Source organism: Bipolaris maydis (assembly GCF_028858645.1).
Source record: "Bipolaris maydis strain C4 unplaced genomic scaffold PSV08scaffold_6, whole genome shotgun sequence".
NCBI classification, from domain to species: domain Eukaryota; kingdom Fungi; phylum Ascomycota; class Dothideomycetes; order Pleosporales; family Pleosporaceae; genus Bipolaris; species Bipolaris maydis.
In genome coordinates this window covers 1289763-1312337 of record NW_027093862.1, presented here as the reverse complement: position 1 = coordinate 1312337, position 22575 = coordinate 1289763, and the positions used below count along the sequence as shown (strand labels likewise).

The window sequence follows — 22575 nt, the reverse complement described above, 5'->3', positions numbered from 1 at the left end:
CAACCGCTCTACTCTGACATCGCTTCGTTCGATCCAACACATGTCCCCCTCAAGCACCGCCACATGCCACTGTTTCATGCCTGGGCAGCATCGTCGGCGTCGACAGCAAGAACGGCTGTTCATGCACGGAAGCTGCAGCCCGTCATGATCGACCCGCACCTGCATAATGCACGCCTCCCCAATACACAAGCACATCATTTCTGCTCAAGGCATATACACAGTACACTACTAGCTGCTGTCACTGTTTCCTTTTCGTAGCCATGCAAATAACTAGTCGCCTAAATCATATGATAAACAAACTCGCAAACCATGCCCGCTGAACCCTGCCACCCACCTGCATACTCGACCTGCACAAGAGAGATGCCATGCTTTTTCTACACCCTCCTCACTTCACCCTTGTCCCACCACCCATCATGCTATATGTATGTATATATAACCCAAACCCCCCCCCTCTCCCCAACAAAAAAAATACACATAGACGAATCAAAACGCCTCTGCATGTTTCCTTAAAACTCCCAGTTCTCGTCGACTGACTTGATCGCCCAGTCAAACTTTTCACGCAACGTCTTGGAAAAGAAGCGCTCAATCGGCACATCAAACTTCTTGGAAAACACCACAGTGAGACGTGGATCAATGTAGTTCTGCACCCTGTCAGCAATCTCTTCCTAGACACCCATCCAGCCGGCCCACTTACAATCTTCGACGTGCCCAGGGCAACTTCCTTGTTGCCCTCCTTATCTTCCATCTGGATCTTCATGTTCTCAATTCGCTGGTGGAGCTTGTCGATGTTGCCCTCCAGCTTCTCAATCGTCGGGCCCTTGCCCTCGGCCTCAACCTTGCCCGTCTTGTTCTCCTTCTTGTACTTGGCCGCAAGCTCATCGGCCTTTTCAAGACGCTCCTCCAGCTCCTTGGGCTTCATCTCCTTCTCCCCTTCGGCCTTGAGCTTCTCGTTGTCCTTTTCAAACTTCTTGATGATCTTCTGACGCAACTCCTCAACCTCAGCATCCTGGTGCGCCTTGACCCACTCCATGTCGAGATCCTCGGGCCGTTCAAAGAACTCGGCTCCCTTCTTCTTCTTGATCTTCGGGTCCACGTCAATCATCATCATCTTGGTTCTCCACACTTGATAGCGAAGTCCATTAATCTACCCCTGTTAGCATAGCCTTCCCACACACACAGCATAAAACAAACTAACCTTCTCAGTCATCTTTTCAATCGAGTTGGCGTGGTTGGCAGCAACAGTACGCTTGTGGTTACAGAGAATCGCAACTTCACGGTTCGCATCATTGTAAGCCTTCACCTTCTCCTGGATAGTACCAGTAGGCTTCATCTCCTTCAGCAGCCTAGCCATGGTATACGACGCATTGTAGGTACGGAAGACCTTGGCAGTGAGACCAGGCATGTAGCTGGTCAGATGCTTGTTGAGCGCCGATGTCGTCAAGCGATCAAAAATGTCATCACCAGTCGTCTTGGGCTCCTTCTTGAACAGTTTCAAATTCTTGAACACCTGCGGATCCACCTTGACTTCATCGTAGAACCGAATACTGTCCTTACCCAGAAAGTCGAAGATGACCGTCTCAGGAGGCCTCAGAGTGATGTGCTGAAACTTGAGTGAGCAGCAGCCTACCGTATCCGCCTCGTCCTCTCCCTTTTCATTACCAGCACGAAGAGCGAACTGATCGATGAGGTAAATGGCAGTAGCACGCTGCCGATCGGCCATCATCTTGGAATTCAAGTCCTTGCGGTAATCCTTGCGGATACGGTCAATGTGCTTCTTGAGCTCTCGCGCCTTTTCAAACTTCTTGAAGTCACTCTGACCCTTGATATCCGAGTTGGCGGCAAGCATGACATACTTGTAGGCCCCGTTGATGTTTTCTTGCCACATAGCGAGCCATGTACCCTCATGGTCATGCTTGACCTCCTTCCAGCGATGACCCGCAGGCGGCTCAGGCACTTTGGCCTTCTCGCCAATGTTGATGGTGATTTGCTCGGGCATGACACGCTTCTTGACACGACCGGTCTTGGGATGCTCACCACGACCACGGAACAGGCCTGGCGGTTCGACGCGGAAGTTGCCGACCTTTTGCTTACGACCATCCCACATGCAGTACATGTACGGGGCCTCCGCAGCCTCCCTCTCGGCCTTGAGCGCCTTCTTCTCGGCTGCCGAGAGAGCCTTCTTCTTCGCGCGCTCGGAATCAAACCATTCAAAAATGGGCTTGAAGTCGCACTTTTCAAACTTCTTGATCTTGACAGTGTTTCCATTCTTGTCCTTGCCATGTCCGGTCTTGTCTAGGATGGCAGTGAAATCTTCAAAGAAGTTCTTGTTGAAGGTTGGGTTTTCGACGTTGTGCGTCGAGTTAAGCATGCTTCCGTAGAAAGTAGCTACCTCTTCGGCATCCTTGTGCAGCGTGACGGGCACGCCATCGTACACCAGTTTGACATGCTTGGGCAGTGGCTCGTACTCGGGAGGAAAGACAACACCAGAGTGTTCGAGGGTTTCCCACTTCCTGGTGCCGTCGCTCTTGCCTGGATCTTCCCACCAGCGATATTCGTCCTCTTCGTCTTCAGCCTCCTGGTCCTCTTCAATCTCCTTCTTTACCTTGCCTTTGCCCTTCGCTGGTGCCGCGGCGGCTGCTTTTGCCTTGGTGTTCTTTGGAGCGGACTTCTTGGCGAGTGGCGCATCTGAGTCCGACTCCTCTTTCTTGACGCCATTCGCCTTCTTGACTGGGGCCTTTTTCTTTGCAAGAGGGACATCATCCTCGCTATCGCTCTCTGCCTTTTGTTTGCGCTTTGGGGGTGCCTTTTCCTTGGTACGTATGGCCTTTGCCTCCTTTGCAGCAGCTTTCTCAATCGACTCTTTTTTCTTGGTGAGCTTCGTGGCTAGAGGCACGTCAGAGTCCGCCGACTCTCCAATCTGCTCCGCGCTCGCCTTGGGAAGTACCCTAGCCTTGAGAGGCACGTCGCTGAGTTCCGAATCGGAATCGTCTTTGACTGGCTTCGCCTGCTGTGATGTCCGCCGCCGCTTGTTCTGCTGCATAGTTAGCTTAACAAAATGTGCGTACACTTCGCACAAAGAGACGCACCAGAGGCTTGTCATCATCTTCCGAATTGCTTGCATCCTTGTATGATTTGCCGTTTGCTACGCTAGTGCGCGCCTTGCGCTTTCCGTTGGCGTTGCCATTCGTTTCCGGCGCATCGACATCCATCTTGCTGTCATCGATGGGTCCCATGCGAATAGAGATGCCAGGCTCGACGTGGCCATTGGAAGGTGCTTCCGCATTCATCCTCTTGTCTTCCTCGTCGGTAATGCGCTCCATTGACTTTACTGCAAGACAAAGATGTTAGTCTTCTCCAGTCTTTTTATAGAGCGTGAAAAATGCGTCGGACGAGGGTGGAACGAACACGGTCGAGGAAGGTGGAGGGAAAGTGGTGAGGTTGGGTGGTGAAAAGTGTGGAATTCAACAAGGACGATCGGCGCGTGGGAGTGAGATAGCCGTAGCGCGTGCAAAAAGTACTATCGTGGACAAACTCACCTTGATCGTTCCCTCGCACAAGAGGAGTATCGTCGCCGGAAGATGACATGTTGTCCACGATCGGCGCGTGCTTGACTTGCAGGCGATAGGAAACAGATCGTGGGACTGCAGCAAGGTTTGGCGCAGACCGAGTCGACCGTGCGGAAGCAGTGAAGGCGGCCCTGTACAAGGGTGGGAATGGAGGAAGGACGCGTGCCCTACAGCGACAGACTCGCAGTATGATTGAAGCGATGGTGGCCGAGGTGAGATGAATGGTAGCAGAACGTGGGTGATAGATGAACGGAAAAAGAGGAATGCTGAGTTTAAGTGAAGCGCAGCCCCAGGGAGCCACCACTTGTGCTCACTACTAAGTCCACCAACGCACGGTCGTTCGGCCTTCACCAAATCTGGGTCAGCAACTCTCTGCAACAAATTGCCCGACGTCATGAGCTGATCGGCCAACGCATTACATGCCGACTACAAGACAGACAGGCGACAGCGGAAAAACAACTGGGCTTTTTTCTGGGAAATTTACTCACCTTGTGAGACTTGGGCAATGCTTGCCACCTGTTTGTTGGATCGCTCCTGGCTAAGTCCAGCTAATTGTGTCGCGCCACAATGTCGAGTTTAGTCCTGTTCTTCTGTGTGTAAGAAGATCAGTAGCACAGAATGCACAGTTGACCGTATCTGAATGCTTCTCAGTGTGAAACGGTCGAGTACAACTGGTGAAGCAGGTCTTCTGGAAAGGACAGTATCACGTGACACTTGGCGTCTTAGCGCGCAAAGCAATTCAACGTCCCGATTGCCGACACAGCTTCAGTTCAGCAAAGACAGCAGTGACGAGCACCACCACACGGCTGTCGCCATCTCCACTCATCTCAATTCGTAGCCATGATGCTGTCACGAGCTGCGCGCCCGGCTCTCAAGGCCGGCATGGCCGCCGCCGTCGCCCGGTACGCTCCCATCCGAGTTCGCAGCTTTTCTCACACCTCGCAACCCCCCATTGTCGGATCAATTGCACCGCCAATTGCATCACCACTTGCATCCATTGCTGACTGGGACTTTTCTATCTAGGCCCGCCGTCCTTACCACCACCAATGCCGCCGGCTATGCCACCCTTCGTGAAATTGAGGGCCGTCTCAAGTCGATCCGCAACATCGAGAAGATTACCAAGACCATGAAGGTCGTCGCCTCCACCAAGCTTACCCGCGCCCAAAGGGCCATGTTTGAGTCCCGCAAGTACGGTCAGACCTCCAACGAGGTTTTCGAGAGTGCCGAGACCAAGCCAATTGAGAGCGAGGGCAAGAAGAACCTCATCATTGTCTGCAGCTCGGACAAGGGTCTCTGCGGTGGTATTCACTCTGGAATGTCGAGGAAGGTCAGGAGAATGCTTGCCGAGACCCCGGATGCGGACTTGGCCGTCATTGGCGAGAAGTGCAAGGCGCAGTTGGGTCGTTCCAATGGAAAGAACATGGTTCTTTCTTTCGCTGGCGCCGGAAAGGACGTGCCTACCTTTGCCGACTCTCTGTGCATTGCCGACCAGATTTCCCTGCTGCCCACCGACTACGCCTCCGTCAAGATTGTCTACAACAAGTTCATCAACGCCTCGAGCTACGAGCCCATCATCCAGGAAGCTTACTCTGAGGAGGCTATTGCTCAGTCTGGTATGTCAAGTGTTGCACGACAAGAGACTGTACTCTGACCTTATATACAGCCAACTTTTCCGCTTTCGAGATTGAGGACGAGGTTCTCCCCAACCTCCGCGAGTACGCTCTTGCCAACTCGCTCTACTGGGCGCTGGCGGAGGGCCACGCTTGCGAGCAGTCGGCGCGTCAAAACGCCATGGACAACGCCTCCAAGAACGCTGGCGAGATGATTAACAAGTTTCAGATTCTGTACAACCGAACACGTCAAGCCGTCATTACTGGCGAACTTGTCGAGATCATTACTGGTGCGGCCGCTTCGGAGGGTTAAACGTTGGAGTAGCATGGGACTTGATATCCCGAGACTATGGTTCCACCTCCCCCTGGGCTGTATAGAATAAACATCTACTCACAACTCTCGTGTGTCAGCAAGTTGACAGAAACTTTATCGTATTCACCCTGTGCCGGCATGTGCCATGTGTGAGTGCCGATTACCTTATTACGCCAACTATGATATATGAATGCGGGTCTTCTAGATAAGTACTTTTGACGACTAGTATGGTCGCCGACTTGTTACAAACAAGAGTCATGTGCCCAACGCACCACCTCGGCCAGAATCAGAAACACACGACTGTAGAAAACGTCTCAATTAGGCGATGTCTAAACTCGGCATGTCCAGTCTCGGTTTTTGCGGCCACTTGGCGAACGAAAAAGCATTCGTTAAGGCGAAGGGGAGGGGTGTTTGCGGAGGCTTTTTCTCGTGTGAACAGGGCAGATTAGTGGGGTACCTGGCCCGGTGTGGTAAGCTCAAGGCTGGATAAGGTAAGTAGAGGGCTGCTGAAACATGACTGCATCATTGGAAACAACCGCTCCTCGCACCTCTCCGGCATCTGTTCAAGTGACATGAACAGCGGGGCCAGCGCAAGGCCAGGAAACCGTTATATATCATGGTGTTGTATAGATGTTCATTTCTGCTTTTGTTGCGGTTCAGAGTACGGTTCTCCAGGATGCTCTGGTAGCGGCCCCATTTTTGTCATCCTTCTCGGACAGCAGGCATGTACCCTGACGCGTTGAGATAGCAACCGCCCACAGGAAGAAGCATTATTACACGCTTTCGGTCGTCTCCTGCTCATTTTATAGGGTGCTTTTATTAGTACCTTATCTCATCTGGTTATTCTCCGCGTTGGCTCGACCAAGTCGGCAGCCCCCTCGAAGCCGGCTTCACTTTACTCATAAGCTGTGCTTCTTTCCAATTGTTGTTCCTCTCCTTACTCCCCTGCTCGGGCTGATCCCGGCGACAGCTACTCCTCTTACCACGACTTTCCCCACAGCGACCTGGAGTCTTCTTCTACAACCAACCACTACCCAAAAAAAATCCCAAAAAACCATACTCGGGAAAAATGGCGGGCCAAGCGAGAAACTGCGAAATGAAGCATAGGATGCAGGCGCTCAAGGATCTGTACCTCAGTCGGCACTACACGCGGTGCGCAAAGTCTGGGGAGCGGTTGCTAGGCGAGGTGGATAGCAGCGTAAGTAAACATACGCATTGCGCCTTCCCTCTCGACCACAACAACAAGGTGCTAACAATAGACAGATGCATCCGGTTCACTTGGCATATCTTAACTTTTACACTGCGCTATCACACGATACTCTGGCGAGGGAGGCCACAATAAAGAATCGTCACTATGAGCTTGTTGCTGCGGAAGAGTATTACCGTGCTGCCATTACCGCCCTGGCATCATCATCATCCACTTGCTCAACCCCGACTTTGGACGATGAGCACCCCTCAACGCCAGAATCTGCCACATTCCCAGAAGAGAATGTGTGGCTCGACCGCTTAAGGACAAAATCACCTAACTTGAGCACTTCGTGTCGCACTTCAACATCAAGCACCATGTCCGACCCCTTTGGCCTAGAAAAAGATGTCCATTTTGATCTCAAAGGTTTTTCGTTTCCGTCACCGCCCCTAACCAGTACACCTACATTCCTCGAGGTTACTTCCAACCCTCAGTCAAGCCATATTGACAACTCGAGCATGCTCTCGCCTCTATCAACACATCCAATACGATCCGAGCGTGCAGCAAAAGTCAATTTCCCACCCGGCACATCAACATTTGTTGGTATGCTGCAAGGTCACCTCACCAGTGTGCTCACGCTGAAAGAGAGCACTGGTGGTATCAACGATTCCAAATTCACATTCCCGAGCCCTTCAGCTTCACCAACCAAGTCACAGTACAAGTTTCCTCGAACCAGCGATCTGCCGCAACACCAAAAAGAAAACCTTCGAATGAGGAGAAAACAAATGGCTTGGCGTCCAAGGTTCGACCCAGGAAGCATACGCAAGCTGTGTGACGAAGCGCTGGCAGAGCTCTAGTAGCCGCCAGACAACGAGACGAGATCCAGTGATGCTGCGGGGGTGTACTGAATACAGTTCGCTTTCTGTCTCTTTTATTGACATGTTCGGCAAAGTGCGGCAGGAGATGAAGAATGTATACCCCAATTTGGTAGGCTTTTTCTTTTGTTTTTGTTCATATACCATCTTGTATGTTACTTTTCTCCGTTTCCCGCCATTACCGGTCTCCTGGCTTTTGTTTCCACTATTTCCACTGTTCTAGTAGATGACCGACGCACGAGCTTGTATTCTGGGAGGATTGTATGAGAAGAAATTTGGAAGCTTGCACGAGTTGAATGTACGATACAACCAATAGTAATCTATGCAAGACATAGTACTCATATGCTCCATACCATGGATGTCGTCCAACTGAGATAGAGAGAGAGTTACTTCGTGATATCGTAAACTTTTTTTTCCGAGATGGAGAAAGTGGGAAATAGAAAGAAAAGAACCCCGCCACCATTAAATGCCCGTGGAACGCCTTTGGAAATGCATGATTTGCCTCGCTGCGTCTATTTGTTCATTTCCTCGAGTCCGCGCTTGATCCTTTGGCACTTGATCTTAAGCAACTTAACACTTTCCAGGAATAGCTCGTCGCTCTCCCATTGGCCTGTGCTCTCTACCCGGAAGATAAAGTGATCCCGTATCCGTCCAAGCCTGACCTTGTCCTTGAACTCTGGGTGTCGCAGGCATTCCCTGCTGACTGTGTCGTTCATAGCATTTGCCACGACAGCCTTGGCTTCGCCTTCCTTGCCCTCAAGCTCCGGGTGTTGTTTGACATCGGTCTCAGTAACTGTGTCAAGGCGAATAACTCCGCGAGGGAAGCAGCGCGCAAACTTTTTGGCATCAGGTCCGACAATAGGCTTGGTAATATCGATTGTAGGCATCAGGCGATAGGAAGCTGTCGCTACAGGGGAGAATTTGGCGTGGTCCTGTCCAATCCCCTTGATGGCATGCATGCTGAGGTTTATGCTCTGGCCTGGCCTCATTTTCGCAATCAGGATGTCTGGGTTGGTGGAGCGTATTTCTTTCCCTTGCTCGGACGAAAAAAGTTCGGCTTGGCGACCTATGGGCTTGAACTCAATATCTTTGGCGTAGACATTGTGGCCTACGTATAGTTTGTCGGGATCGGTTTCGCCCGCGACCGCTCTCTGCAGACCACCTTCTTGCCATTTGCACTCCACTTCCAGTCTCAGTACCACAGTGTTCCAGTCAGTTGGCGTGCCTGATTCAGGGTCTTCTTCGGTGGGCTTAGAGTACCATTTCATCGCACGCAGGCCCTCGCGGTCGCCGCACAAGGGCACCAAGCCTAGGCGATGAGCAAGTACCTCATCTTGGATAATGGACGTATTTTGGTAGATGAAGACATCTTCTATGGCAAGCGTAGGGATCTCGGAGAGGAGTATGCGGCGAAAGGCGTTGGCTACTGAGGTATCAATGCCAGTAAGAGAGAATTGTGTGTCGAAGGGACTATGGCTATGGAAGGTGACGTTGAAGTTCTGGAATATGTGAGTTGAAGTGTTATGCAAAATGACAGAAAATTCACTGCACATACCTCTTTGAAGTAATCCAAATCCCATTCATGGTTCTCTCCCGGCCAGTGTCCTGGAAAATCGGTAGACTGCTGGTTCATGACAGTCTCGGGGCCGACTTGAAGCGTCTGCAAGTGCTGTTAGGATAATTTTTCTTACATATTCCGAGTCGCATAAGTACCTTGCGCCTCATGAGCTCTTGCGCGCTTGGTTTCGACATTGTTGCGGCGTTGCTTTCAAGATTCGGTGTTTTTGGTGGGTAGCAAGTTCCATCTTCACAAAAAGTTCGAGCAAGCGGCGGCCACGCCAAGGCCCGGACAGCCAATAGCGGCGGGTCCAATCTGGAAGCATCATCGATGTGAGGAAAGCTCCCCTCCAACGCCACGACCTCGCTCTCCACTCTACATGCCCATTGAGGCTCCACAATCGCGGTAGAGAGAGACAGAATCACTATGCCCGTCTCTTTTGCGCGTCTGGCCGGCCCCGCGGCGAAGCGGGCGTGCCTGAACGCCTCCCGTTCCCACGTCCGATCCGCATTCCCTTCACGACCCATTGCGCGATGCCTGTCGACCTCACTGCCCCGCCGATATGCTCAGGTCGACGAGAGCCAACGCACGCGCTTGGTTGCCACCGATTCCAACTTTGCAGGCGTTGCCCCTGCTGAGACCCAGGAGACCCGCGCCGAGGAGGACGAGCACGTAGACACCAGGAAGATCCGCCATTACACTGTCAACTTTGGACCCCAGCATCCCGCTGCCCACGGTGTGTTGCGCTTGATCCTCGAGCTGAATGGCGAGGAGATTGTGCGCGCTGACCCGCACGTTGGTCTGCTCCACAGAGGCACAGAGAAGCTGATCGAGTACCGGACGTACCTCCAGGCTCTGCCCTATTTTGATCGTCTCGATTATGTCTCCATGATGACCAATGAACAGTGCTACTCGCTGGCTGTCGAGAAACTGCTCAACATTGACATCCCCATTCGTGCCAAATACATCCGGACCATGTTTGCTGAAATCACGCGCATTCTGAACCATCTCATGTCCGTCTTGTCCCACGCCATGGACGTCGGTGCACTGACGCCTTTCCTGTGGGGTTTCGAGGAGCGTGAGAAACTCATGGTAGGTTGATGCTGAATTCAATTTGACACATTGTGTCCATATGCTAACAATGGTAGGAATTCTACGAGCGTGTCTCTGGTGCACGTCTCCACGCAGCCTATATTCGCCCCGGTGGCGTTTCGCAGGATATTCCTCTCGGTCTGCTTGATGACATCTACCAATGGGCTACCCAATTTGGTGACCGTATTGATGAGACTGAAGAGATGTTGACGGACAACCGTATCTGGATCGGCCGCACCAAGGGTGTCGGTGTCGTCCCGGCTGCCGACGCCATCAACTACTCCTTCTCTGGTGTCATGCTTCGTGGATCTGGTGTTCCATGGGATGTCCGAAAGTCTCAGCCATACGATGCCTATGACCAGGTTGAATTTGACGTCCCAGTCGGTGTCAACGGTGACTGCTACGACCGATACCTTTGCCGTATGGAGGAGTTCCGTCAATCCCTTCGCATTATTCACCAATGCTTGAACCAGATGCCTGCTGGCCCTGTCAAGGTTGAAGATTACAAGATCGCTCCCCCGCCACGTGCCGCCATGAAGGAGAACATGGAGGCCCTCATTCACCACTTCTTGCTCTTCAGCAAGGGCTACACAGTCCCACCTGGCGAGACCTACTCTGCTATTGAGGCACCCAAGGGAGAAATGGGTGTTTTCCTCGTTTCAGATGGTAGCGAGAGGCCTTACAGGTGCAAGATCAGGGCACCCGGATTTGCACACTTGGCCTGCATGGACCAGATATCAAGGGGCCATCTGCTTGCCGATGCAGTTGCTATCATCGGTACTATGGATTTGGTGTTCGGTGAAGTTGACAGGTAGTGTTTCGTTAGATTGATCAAGTTAAGAAGAAATGAATATAAAATCTTCTCGTTTTGCTTAGATTTGAGTCTCAGTGAGGTCGGGGGCGGGCTGTACATATGGTACCTTACTTCTTTTTTAGCAACCCAATTGATGTTCATACGTTTGCATTGGCTGTTATCTATCTCACTAATATGCTCTCATGTTCCATTGAGAGCTTGGATCCCGAGAGTAATTATAGACACTACATCCACGAAAGAAAACGCCGAGAAGACCACTGGTGGTGTGTCTGACAAAAGCAATAGCAATAAGTTTGAGCTATTGTAGTTACCTCACTATTACAAACACTACCAGAAATCGTGACCAAACGTGTCGATTCCATCGCAGACGTGGTGGTAAAGCGTCCAAATGTGAAGGTTTTGATTACTGCTACTTACCGCTTGACTTTTTTCTCTGTTTGCTATACAGCGTATCAGATCAACTATCTCAGAAAAGAATGGCAGGCCACACCCCAACCTGCCGGACTGCTATTTACAAAAAAAACAATACCATTATCAAACTATTGGGTTGGATGTGCCAACATAAACCAACAAACAAAAAACAAAATGACCATGTCTGTTTTCAGGGCAAAATGAAAGAAAGATCTATGAGAAATGATACAAAACCGTATGTAAGATGTGAGAGCTAGGGGGTACGAGTTCAGTAGATTTAACCATTGATTTTTGGTGGCCTATGAACAACATCAGGGAGCAGATATGCCAAGGAAAAAGCATCACCAAGAATTTGGGAAGTATGTAGAGATGTTCTAACGAAACGGTGGGCTGAAAAATTAAAGTGTTTGGACTTTTGGCGATGGAAATATGAGGGTATCATCTCAATTGCTCTCATCTAATGGTACGAAGAATGATTGAAAGATATGTTGATAAATTTCAAGGACAATCTCTATAGAATCAGCATGTGCTACTGAAAATGAAGACCACAGTATGTTATTGTCCCCTATCGTTTGATCATGAAATCCACAGAAGGCTTCTCAGAGTGATAGTAGGTTGAAAAAAAAAGTGTGTCCTTGAAGAATTCCCAACAGCCACCTCATCCAACTCTTCTGAAATCATCTTCTCTCCTCCCAGACATGAGATCGATTTCATCGTCATGCAGGCCTCCAGGAGGGAGGGCAAATGATATATGCGTTCTCATCGTAACCATCGATCGTGGGCTAGGGGGGAGTGGGGCGCCCAAACACCAGAACCTACGCCGATGTTGAAGATGATTTCGAGGACTCTTGGTTGCCTTTTCAGCATCATCTATCGTCTTTTTGATCTCGCCCAAATTTGAGTTTTCCCAAGACTGCTGATTCCGCAAGGTAGAAAGATGTAGACTGGCCTTTGATAGCACCATGTCGAACGTGTGTGTGTATATGAGTATGTCGTCGTTGTTGTTGTTGTAATATATTTTGGAGAAGACGGATGTAAAGAGGCGATCGTGTGGAAAGGAGGAGATTGACACATTGTTGATGCAGTGTATGTATTATGTAAGTCAGACAAAATAGATGGAGAGAGGCTTTGCGATTACCTATGAAGATGATTCATAAAGAGGTGTAGTTAAATGTCGATGGTGTGGAGAGAGAAAGAGAATTCAGTGTTATAAATGTCAGTTCGATGAACTGTTTGCTTGCCTCAGTCGATTGCTCGATAGACAGGTGACACGCAACATATGTATTGAAGGATCCCAGCAATCCAATCATGTGTCAAAACCCTACGATGTGACGGCAATCTATGTACAATCCAGACAGGTAGGAAACTTCGGCCGGCAGAAGGTAACACATACTCAATCAAAAATTGCTTTGCAAGCTTGCACAAAGTCACTCAAAGCTCGAAAGGGGTAATTGGGAAATATAGTAAGGACCACAGGTCTCCCTTGAAAAGTGTGTGATTCAAATATTGTAGATTGGATGCACGATCTTTTACGAATCAGTGCCAACCAGAGAGAGGCCAAGAAGAAACAATAATAATAATAAGTAAAACATGTTGGTTGCACTTTGCAGGGACATGTCAGAGAGAGAAAATCGAGACCCGCAGAAGGCCCTCGCCATCTCCTGCGGGGTTTCTCTGTGACTGGGCCCTTTGATAGAAACGCCCGATTACTACGGTTTTGGAAAAAAAGGCAACCATACATACTCGTACACACACACAACACGCGCCGCCCACATGTGTTCGCTCAGCCGCATACCCTCCTTTAGGAGAACTTCCACCTATTGCCACAGTTCATGCACTCGCAAAACGTTGTCATCGGTTCATCAGCAGACCTAGTTTGCGCCTGGCTGTAGCTGACCTTCTTCTGCTTGCACTTTCCGCACTGGAACTCCTTTGATATGGCCTTCTCGACCTGGGCGACCATGGCCTGGTTCATGTTCTCCTTCTCCAGCTTTTCGTCCTCGGCTCGTCGCGCGTCCGACTTCATTTCGTCATGTGTCATGACAACAAACCTCTTGGCAGTGATTTCTCCAGTGAGAACTCGTTTACGGAGTTGGGGATTCGACTTGTTCTTGAGGTTCTGGAAAAGCGAGCGCATCTTTCCCTTGTAGGCATCGTTCACACTACCAGCGTTGCTGTAAGCTGCGGCTTCGACATGCTTGGCAATATTAAGGATTTCATCGGGCACTTGGGTACGAATTAGTAAAGCCCAGAGTCAATCAAAGGCCTCTACTTACTTGCTTCGCTCATAAAAGCTAAACCATCATACATCAACCTCACGCAGTTGTCACGAGCCTCGTTTCCAGTGACTTGGTACTTGACTTTGTCTGTTTTGTGGTTGCGTTTATCAGAAGGCACGTCATGCTTCTTCTTGGATTGGCTGGGCGCTGGGGAGGCAGTGCCCGATGGTGGAGGAGCGGGTGAAGATGTTGAACCGTTGCTTGTGGCTACTTTGGCTGGGCCGTCCTTCTTGGGAGGCTGCTTCTTCTTCACCTCGTCCCTCCACTTTGCTACCAGCTCCGTTGCCAATTTTTGCACAGCGGGGTCCTTGTGTGTACGCAGACGATTGATGGTGACACCAATCCTTGTTGAGCGCAAGAGGTCCTCGGTGGCATGGACACCAGTCTTGAGGTCGTTTAGCAACTTCAGAATAGAAGTGCTAGGTTCGCCTTCTGAGACGGCTTTGCCGATTGCCTTTCCGCGAAGCTCAATCTCTTTCGCATCCATTGCCATGACGAAGGTGTTACGATTTATTGAAGCGAAGTCGGGAATGGGCGCGCGAAACCGTAGATGCCTTCGCTAAAAGGTCGGTAATCGTTGGCGAGTCGCAATCAACGTAGGATCCTCCTGTTCTTTGTACGACAACTCGAGATGCTGTCGCGCTTGCGCTTGCGGATAGCGATCAGGCTGATGTTATGACGGATGTGTGTTGGGATCGGCGCGGGGCAACAAGGTCGCGTCTAGATGCAGGCGCGACTAGTGGAAGCGAACGCGGTGCAGGGGCGTACGGACGACGTTGGTAACGATTATTTGGAGGAGAGTAGGAGGCGTGGCGCGATGCCGTCTCCCGTTGTGATCTAGAAGTTGCGTTTCCTCAAAGAGGCCCAAGCTCAGCGACGCTAGCCTCCGCGTTCATCAGAGGGAAACCGCGACCGTGGAACTTCCAAACTGCAGATCTGGTACACGCGACATTCACTACGACAAGATCTGGTAGAGGCGCCCGAGGCCTTACACTACAATCTACGACATCTAAAAAATGACGGAAAATGCGCCCCCGGGAAGCGCAAACAATGGAAGCACAGACAATTCGCGCGGCACGCCCTACTACGAGAGGCTGCGACGTGACCTCCGCGAGTCGCTGAACAAGAAGCGCTTGATCGATAACAATCTGGTTAGTATGAAATGAGGTGTATAAGAGATGCGTGTGCTAATCTCTCGTGATAGCTACAACTCGAAGATAACATTCTACGAGTCGAAACCCAGTACCTAGAAGAGACGAGCGCCGGCAACATCATAAAAGGCTTCGACAATTACATCAAGGGCGCAGCGACTACGACGACCACGGGCGGGGCAGGAACTGCGACGAGGCGAAAAGCCCCAATCAATGATGCGGACAGGATATTCAGCCGGAGTTCGACCAGCTTCTTGAGGGTATGCGAAGGAAAAGACCAGACCTTTTCGCAGCGTAGATTATAGAGGGACACAACGTATGCTGACGCTGCCATGCAGGAATCGTCGACACCAGGTTCAGCAACCCCATCGCACGCTCCTGCGCCGACCTCATCCTTCCCTACGCGCGAGTCGAGCCAACCCACGAACGGTGCGAAGCCAGGAGATAACAAGAAGAAGAAGGCAGCCGAAGACGACGATGAACACAACAACAAGACCAAGCGACAAAAGATTTCCTACGGACGGGAGTGAGCATGTGGACCGGCACCTGTGTCATTGTCCAAACGGCACAGTGGTACACACGACACAGACATCACGAGGCTGACAAAGCTATCATGAATGAAGCAATCCGCTCGTAGCGCGGATGATTGCGCGGCCTATGGGTCCGTGAAAGCTGAAATTACCTGAGCTATCAACAAATCAGGAAGGTGTAAGAGCATCGGTTGCAAACCCGAAGTTGCGCGTGTTTAAGCAGTGGAGACATTTTGACAGCTGTGCGGAATCCTGAAACCATATTAGATCAGATATGGGATTGCGGGGTTGGTTTAATCTCGATATGAGGTCCACTTTTCCGTGCGACTGAGCACTACTGTTGGACGACAGCACATCCGTGCGGACTGACTGGCACACAGTAGCGATGGAGATTAAATTGATCCTTGAACTGGTAGAGTGGCTTGCTTGGAGTGGTTCAAAGGAGTGGCGATGAAGGACTGCTTGGCATTTGACATGCAAGCGATGTCGCTCCGCTCTCGTTACTGGGAACTTCATGTCTGCGAAAGCGGAAGACATGCTCGGCAAAGGTTAGCATTATGGCCCCTGTGTGGGTTTCTTGTTGCAGGCTGCATTTGTCCTATAGATGGCAAGACGAGTCAGAAATCAATGTTGAACACTTTTCGCCACCACTGAATACAAGTGTTTGTCGCAATAGGTGTACACCTACTGTATGCGTCCCCAAACTCTCACGCAATACCCTGTTGTGATATGCTGAAGTCGCACGAGTTCTTATTCCCGCATAGCAAGACAACCACGAGAACAATGGTGCAGTTGCTGGTCTCCCCCCTCTGGTTATTTTCCACAAAGTGCAACAACACTCGAGGCAGGGAGCTGGGATTACAAGTATATTAAACACTCAATCATGCCTGGCCAAGTTGAGATATTGGTGCAGATACAAATACCGAAAACAATATGTGTACAGACTAAGAATATCGCATGCCTGGATGTTGTTGTTTTGAGTACAGTACTCTACCTTTCACACAACCACAGAGCTGGCATTCAATTGAGACGGTCAAGTGCCTGTCTTGATCGCATGCATACATTCTCACTATCGGTTGTTAGTCGGCAGGGCAACTAGTAGACGGTGTGCTGCTGCTGCTGCCAATAAGGCAAGGGAACGATGCCAATACCACTCATGACATGCATGATGGCTAACGTAGGAGTGAAGGCCTAGTTTTTTTTTGACGCACAGCATTTCAAGGGCCGAGATAAGTAGAGGGGCCGGCGTGTGGGTGGCAAGAGGGAAACGCATGGAAAAGGTGTCTGCGGGTAACCTCCCTTACGGGACGTTTGCCGGCGTTACTGCAACGCAAATTGCTTTCTCCTCTCCGCTGACCCAGTTTAGCAGCGGAGACGGATACTCGAGCAGGAAGCCATCAAAGCTCGAGAGATTTTGAGTCGTCATGTTTCTGCAACAATGCGTGTGGACAGAACAATCAGCCCTGTGTTTCGACACGCTGTCAGGCGTCGCGTCCTCCCGGCGATCTTGCCTCGAAGGAACGGGTAAAGGGATGGGATGCAGTCAGGCACGCTACGATCTCATCTCAGGCTCCTTTCGGTCCGGTCTTCAACGTGTGTGACCCACTCACCACGAGAGTGAGGACCGTGATTGGGAGTCCGTGTGTAGAGGCAATCAGGACCCGCAGTCAACATGGTGCCTGAGACGAGAAGAGAGAGAAAGTCCGACGTTGTCAGCACACACACACACACACACACATACATGCACACCGGCCCTTTGCACGTTTGCAGTCGAGTCGTGGAGGGTGAATTGTCGCGTTTTGCGCAGCCTCGTACGCAACATCAAGCCGCTGAGCAGGGGCATTCCATATCCAGGAAAGAGGAGGGGGCCAATGGATGGAGAATGGCATCGGCACAGCAGCCTCGGGGCGGCACAAGGTGCATCGGCAAGTATCCCACTCGCTGACAGACGGGAGGCCAGTGGAGGCGGGCCAAATTTCAGGGTCCAGCAGCAGCTAGCAAGGGTATGATGCTGCATGACGAGTGCCAAGCCTGTGCCCCAGTCGTAAGCCCACCGCTCACCGAACGCCAAATGATGGCATTGCAAAAGGGCAGAGCAATGGCATTCGACGTTTTGGTCCAACTGAAACCGGGTGCGCCCGAATGACGAAAGCTCACGGATCCACGGTACCATACCAGATAGTCGCAGTGTCGTCACAGTGCTGGCGGGGCGGAGCAAAGGATAAAGGGAAACACGTCGAAAGAGGAAGGGCGCGGTTGTGAATTAAACAAGGGTCTTTTTGATTCTACCGCACTCCCATCCACTATATGGAGAAATGCGTCATTTTCTTGCGCTGCTTAAACTCGACTTAGTGTCGTGTTGATGGTTACCCTGGCTACTACCAGTCGCTATGTGGCACCTATGCGCGCTACTGCTAATGTACAAACGTCATTCTGCAAACCATCCGCTGCAACGCTGCATTCGGTCGGGTGGCTGCTAAAAGAGAGTCTAAAAAATATTAAAGGGTATAAGCGAATGATGACAGCATGTGCTTCGTGACGACAGTGAGCCGGGAGGCCTTGTCGAGCACAGCTGGGAATTAGTCGAATATGTGCAGGCGATAAGGAAAAACAGTATCCTGGCCGAGGCAATCCATGCGCGTAGTATTACAGTGTTGAGGAAATCGCTCCAAACCCAAAGGAAATTAAAAAAAAAAAATGACAAATAGATACTCGTGAAGGGTTTGCAGATGGAAACGCCAGAAAACGCCGTAGTGGTCCTCCTTCATGGGCAATAGGGCCAGGTGGTATCTCCGTAAAAGCCAGTAAATGTGCAGCGATGGGTGGAAGAAACATCCAAACTAGATGCGGTTCGCTCTAACATCTTGGCCAATAAATGCGCAACAGTGGTATCTCAAACGTCAGGTGTGCTAGACGAGCGACAAGGCCGATGATGATACAGGTAAAGAAGCGTGAACACAAACAATTGGACCTAAAAGTCCTTTAGTGGTCGACGCTGTCTGGCGATGGGTGGTCGATGCTGCCGTCGTTCTTGTGTACTTTTCGGTGTCTCCTCAAGTTGGAAACAACAGAGAAGTGACGCCCGCAACCCTCGACTTCACAAGCAAATGCTGTGATGGTGTTAGCAAAGCAATCCCAAAAAGTAGAGTCAGAAGTAAGAACTTACGCTTCTCTCCAGTGTGGCTGTACATGTGTGTTTGGAGGGAGCTTGGTCGAGTGAAGCGCTTGTCGCAAATCTTGCACTTGTGCTTCTTTTGCGAGCTGGATGAGACCTTTGAGCTGAACTGGCTCATCATGGAGGCGGGAGCAGGGGGCATGTTTGCGCCGAGAAGTGCGTTGGGACGAGGAAGGGTGCGCGAGCTGCCCAAGTCGACAGACTCGGAAGCGGAGCTGTAGTCGGTGACTGAGCCTTCACCACCGTAGTATCCGTTGGGACCATAGCTGGCAGATGAGATGGAAGAGTGGGCGGAGTGTGTCGAAGGGAATCCGTAGGATTCTGTGGAGCTGCGGCTGGTTCCCTGAGTACCGTAGATATTCCTTGGGGTAATGTCTGACTGGCTCAGGGAGACCATGCCGCGGCTAGCATCGAGAGCATCGCTAAAACTGTTGCGTGGCTGCTGGCTATTCATTCTGCTAAAGTCAACAAGTGAACTTTGGCGCTGTCGCTGGGACTCGACGGATTCGTAGAATGCTATTGAGGGGACTAACGGGTGTGAAGAACGACGAGAGGCATCCTGCTGGAATGCATATGGGCTCCGTTCTGTGTTTGCGTATTCCACCTGGGAGTATGGAGCCGAAGTAGGAGCATAAGTCTGGTTTTGAGGAGAGGCGGATGTAGCATAACCAGTTGGGTATCCGCGTGACATGAGATCTTCAGAGGCATCAAGTAAGTTTGGTGTCGCGAAGTTGCCACCCGGGAGAGTAATACCTTGTCCCATGGGAGGGGCTGTGACGGGCATGCCGTGGTAGGGAATGGCGATGCTTGTGGGGCGCTGTGCGTCGACATTGGGGGCCACGGTTGTCTGGTAGAGTTGCTGCTGTGAGGTGCTGGCCGAGACCCATGGGTTGGTGAAGTGTGGTTGTTGTGGATAGCGCATGTGGTCGTAGCCCATGCCGTTTAGCTGGGGTTGCTGGCGATTATCGACTGCCATTGCCATTGCGGAGACTTTTTTTCTGATAGCGGCGGATGCGAAGGGGATGGTGAGGGTCCAGGAAGGGGGAGGAGGATGAGGTGGAACAAGAGAATAAAGCTGAGTTGCGACGGTCAAGACTCGACTCGTAGATCCAAAAGGTGAAACAAGGTAGTCGAGGGTCAAAAACGTGGAGATAGTCGATCACAAGCAGTCAACGATGGGATCTGCGACCTTTTGAATTCTCTCTGACACTGGGGACTCCCGTGCAGTGGTATTCCGAGAGAAGTAATGATGCTCGCTTTGGTATGTCGATCAGTTGACCTGTACTAAGCAGGACCCGTGACAAAGAGCCAGCGAGATTAGGTGTAGGGCGAAGCGGACACCAGCGACCGAGTGGCAGACGCTCGGGCGTTTCACGTCGAGGACCCGTGCTCGGAGGGAGGAGAATGCCCAGCGGGTGCAGGGGCGGAGGGTGTGGGGTGGGTTGCGTGTTGCGTGTCGCCGTGGGAAAAGTTCGGTAACGTTAATTCGGCAGGAAAAGCAAGCCAGCGACAAACAAGTAAGGATGGGAGGGCAGCGATGATGAAAGCAGTATAGATGGGATGGGGGCAGGGCCAAAGGGTCAGGGCTGGGCAGTGCGCAGAAGGTGAAGAGGCTGTTGATCAGCGGGCAAGCAGTCGGGGAGCCCTCACTGATAAATTCGCGTGCGTGGAGGGTTTACGTCTTTGGGTTCACAGCAGGACCATCATAGGCTAGGGGCCAAGCAGGCAAGCAGGAGGAGCTGGCACGCTGGCTCAGCACCCCCGGACGCTGCTACGTCTGCGTCGACAGGGGGGCAGCAGTCGACGCTAGCCCTGCGCGCGCCCACCGCTGCTTTTACTTGCGCAGGTGGAGAGCGGTCGTTCAGCGACGTGCCCACGGGCTGCGTTGCATCCGCGCCATCTGGCACTGTAGCCTCAACAGCCCGGCGTGTGTGCCGTTGGCTTAGCACCGCACCATGGCTATTGCCTTCCGCTCGTCGTCTGAACCATGGCCCCCGTCGCCGGCCAGCCCTCGCCCAGGCTGAGCCGACCAGTCCACCACCCGCCGTCGACGGCCACTGGTGCTACGCCTGTCCGGTCACTCGTGCTAGCAATAAGCTCTCTGCCAGCCAGCGCGCCGCGAATCAGCGGGCGGCAGGCGCGGGAGGGCTTTTTGGCTTTTGTTTTGGCATGCCTCCACCAGCACTAGGGCCGACGACGCGCATTGAAGCAGCCTAGCACGCATGCTCACAATTGCATGCTTCCCATTTGGGCACCACGGCTAGCCACATGTGCGGAGCGGACAGTGCGAGGGCTCCGCAGCCATGGGGCGTCGCCGTCATCATCCTGGTGGGTGCTGGTGTGCATGTGGGTGTGTCCAGTCTAGTCGTCTGCCATGCCCCTGCGCTGCTGGTTGCTGTGCTTTTTTCCTCGTCCTCGCACGCTGAGCGCGAAAGCATCGACGACTCAAGAAGCGTCGCTGCACAACAACGGTCGTCTAGGATCAAGGCTCGCGCCAGCAAGAGGGACCGAAAAAGCGGCTTCGCACGCTTGCCCTTTTGGAGGTGCATCGCGCCGGACACTGGCCGGGCAGGCTGCCTTCGCGTCGCGGAGTCGGACCGCCACAGCCCATCTCCACGACGTTGCGTAAACTCGAACTCTCCCACCGTCGTCGCCCTGGTCCTAGCGCGGGTTCCGCCCGCCCCCTCCTGACTCTCCGTTGTGCACGGCGGCGTCGAGGAGAGAAAAAAAGCGCCTCTGGTGAAATTAGTCCCCTGAGGCACATGCGCCTGTGCGCACACCTAAGCAATGGTCAAGCGTTTGATCGCCGTCCACGCTGCTTTTGGTGCCAGACGTCTGAGAGGCTTTGTCAGATGGTGGACCAAAAAAGCTGAGGCTTGCACGTCAGTTTGGGACAAGTGGGCTGGATGGGGGAAGACGCCCTCGCTCCAATAGGGGACAGTGTCATCTCGTCGCCGTACCTGCTTTGCATAGCACCCACCCCAAGGCACAGTGGCATGGGCGCCGTAGCCAAGTGCGAGCGAGCAGATGGCGATAGTGCCACTGTACTTAGTTGGCTACAGCGCCCATGCCTGCCAATGACGACAGCATGGCTCCCACCACACACACACAGGCGCACTCACACCCACCCACTTAGAGAGGCCTGCGTGTGTGCAAGTGTACATGGCTGCTCAAGCGCGCGGGACCTGTTAGCTGCGAGCAGTGATGAGAGCCAAGCCCCGCCTGTATTCGCAATGACACGCGCTGCTGAGTGAGGGCAGCAGGACAAAGTGGGCGCCGGCCTTGGATGTCGTCATGGGGAAAGGCGCCATGGCGCTGCTGCTAGCTGGGGAGGGCGGCAGGCGGCATCTGATTGGCGCACCGCACAAGTTGTACCTGGCGACAGCAGCACCGCATGCAAGATGATGTCGAGGCGGCCAAGTGCGCATTGCGTGCCGCTCGAGGAGGGACCGTCGTGGTGAGAGCAGAGGGCGAGGCGTGTGCGTGTGCCTGCACCGGCTGCATGGCCGTCACCGGCCAAGTCATGTCGGAACTCTGTCGTGTGTCTGGCGCTCCAAGTGTGTAGCAACTCTACTGGACAGCAACGGGCGCGCTGCGGTGGGCAGCGTCGTCGCCGCATTGCCTTTGCAAGTGACGAGGGCAGTGGCAAAGGAGCCAAGACGATGCATACGGGGAACTGTCATCTCACCGCCCACTAGCGCAGTCTGCAGCGGCGTCTGAATGGCTGTCTGCTGCCACCGCACGGCCGTCTTGCACCCCATGTGCATCGTGCCCGGGCTAAGTGCCACCCATCCACCTCCCACCACCCATACCCATACCCACACCCACGCCCACACCCACACCCACACCCACACCCACTACCCACTACCCACTACCCACTACAGCATACCCACCACTGCACTGCGCACTCCCCTCCCCCCTCACACCCCCCTCACACCCCTCACTTTTGGGCGCTCCGCCGAGCCTTGTGATGCAGGGCAACTCCTGTAGCAGCAGCGCCATCCCGCTCTCCAAA

General features: G+C 52.4%; 8 protein-coding genes across 8 annotated transcripts; 4 read left to right on the top strand and 4 right to left on the bottom strand.

Moving 5' to 3' along the window:
* Positions 1-506: 506 nt before the first annotated feature.
* On the bottom strand, positions 507-3632 carry PSV08DRAFT_222468 (uncharacterized protein; the record flags this gene model as incomplete). Its single annotated transcript, XM_014226115.2, has 5 exons — positions 3537-3632; positions 3087-3328; positions 1196-3031; positions 695-1144; positions 507-641 (listed from the first exon to the last, which is right to left on the bottom strand). The coding sequence occupies exons 1-5, from the start codon at positions 3583-3585 to the stop codon at positions 507-509; spliced, it is 2712 nt and encodes a 903-aa protein (XP_014081590.1). The 5' UTR covers positions 3586-3632.
* A 704-nt stretch (positions 3633-4336) lies between these two features.
* Positions 4337-5612, top strand: PSV08DRAFT_294767 (ATPase, F1 complex, gamma subunit domain-containing protein). The gene is made up of 3 exons (XM_014226114.2): positions 4337-4468; positions 4590-5179; positions 5230-5612. Exons 1-3 carry the CDS (start codon positions 4407-4409, stop codon positions 5487-5489), a joined length of 912 nt encoding a protein of 303 aa, XP_014081589.2. The 5' UTR covers positions 4337-4406; the 3' UTR covers positions 5490-5612.
* An 885-nt stretch (positions 5613-6497) lies between these two features.
* Positions 6498-7532, top strand: PSV08DRAFT_401565 (uncharacterized protein; the record flags this gene model as incomplete). Its single annotated transcript, XM_014226113.2, has 2 exons — positions 6498-6687; positions 6753-7532. Exons 1-2 carry the CDS (start codon positions 6559-6561, stop codon positions 7530-7532), a joined length of 909 nt encoding a protein of 302 aa, XP_014081588.1. The 5' UTR covers positions 6498-6558.
* A 293-nt stretch (positions 7533-7825) lies between these two features.
* PSV08DRAFT_401564 (DNA-directed RNA polymerase) lies at positions 7826-9343 on the bottom strand. The gene is made up of 3 exons (XM_014226112.2): positions 9264-9343; positions 9106-9210; positions 7826-9049 (listed from the first exon to the last, which is right to left on the bottom strand). Exons 1-3 carry the CDS (start codon positions 9300-9302, stop codon positions 8063-8065), a joined length of 1131 nt encoding a protein of 376 aa, XP_014081587.1. The 5' UTR covers positions 9303-9343; the 3' UTR covers positions 7826-8062.
* A 159-nt stretch (positions 9344-9502) lies between these two features.
* PSV08DRAFT_294735 (nife hydrogenase-like protein) lies at positions 9503-11076 on the top strand. Its single transcript, XM_014226111.2, has 2 exons — positions 9503-10200; positions 10257-11076. Exons 1-2 carry the CDS (start codon positions 9535-9537, stop codon positions 11013-11015), a joined length of 1425 nt encoding a protein of 474 aa, XP_014081586.1. The 5' UTR covers positions 9503-9534; the 3' UTR covers positions 11016-11076.
* A 1802-nt stretch (positions 11077-12878) lies between these two features.
* On the bottom strand, positions 12879-14538 carry PSV08DRAFT_409486 (transcription factor S-II, central domain-containing protein). The gene is made up of 2 exons (XM_014226110.1): positions 13702-14538; positions 12879-13651 (listed from the first exon to the last, which is right to left on the bottom strand). Exons 1-2 carry the CDS (start codon positions 14195-14197, stop codon positions 13227-13229), a joined length of 921 nt encoding a protein of 306 aa, XP_014081585.1. The 5' UTR covers positions 14198-14538; the 3' UTR covers positions 12879-13226.
* A 107-nt stretch (positions 14539-14645) lies between these two features.
* PSV08DRAFT_294713 (histone acetyltransferase subunit NuA4-domain-containing protein) lies at positions 14646-15466 on the top strand. Its single transcript, XM_066092599.1, has 3 exons — positions 14646-14855; positions 14909-15115; positions 15194-15466. Exons 1-3 carry the CDS (start codon positions 14721-14723, stop codon positions 15383-15385), a joined length of 534 nt encoding a protein of 177 aa, XP_065949231.1. The 5' UTR covers positions 14646-14720; the 3' UTR covers positions 15386-15466.
* A 2613-nt stretch (positions 15467-18079) lies between these two features.
* Positions 18080-19635, bottom strand: PSV08DRAFT_40464 (uncharacterized protein). Its single transcript, XM_066093702.1, has 4 exons — positions 19314-19635; positions 19094-19256; positions 18552-19015; positions 18080-18495 (listed from the first exon to the last, which is right to left on the bottom strand). Exons 1-4 carry the CDS (start codon positions 19540-19542, stop codon positions 18368-18370), a joined length of 984 nt encoding a protein of 327 aa, XP_065949230.1. The 5' UTR covers positions 19543-19635; the 3' UTR covers positions 18080-18367.
* Between the last annotated feature and the right edge of the window lie 2940 nt (positions 19636-22575).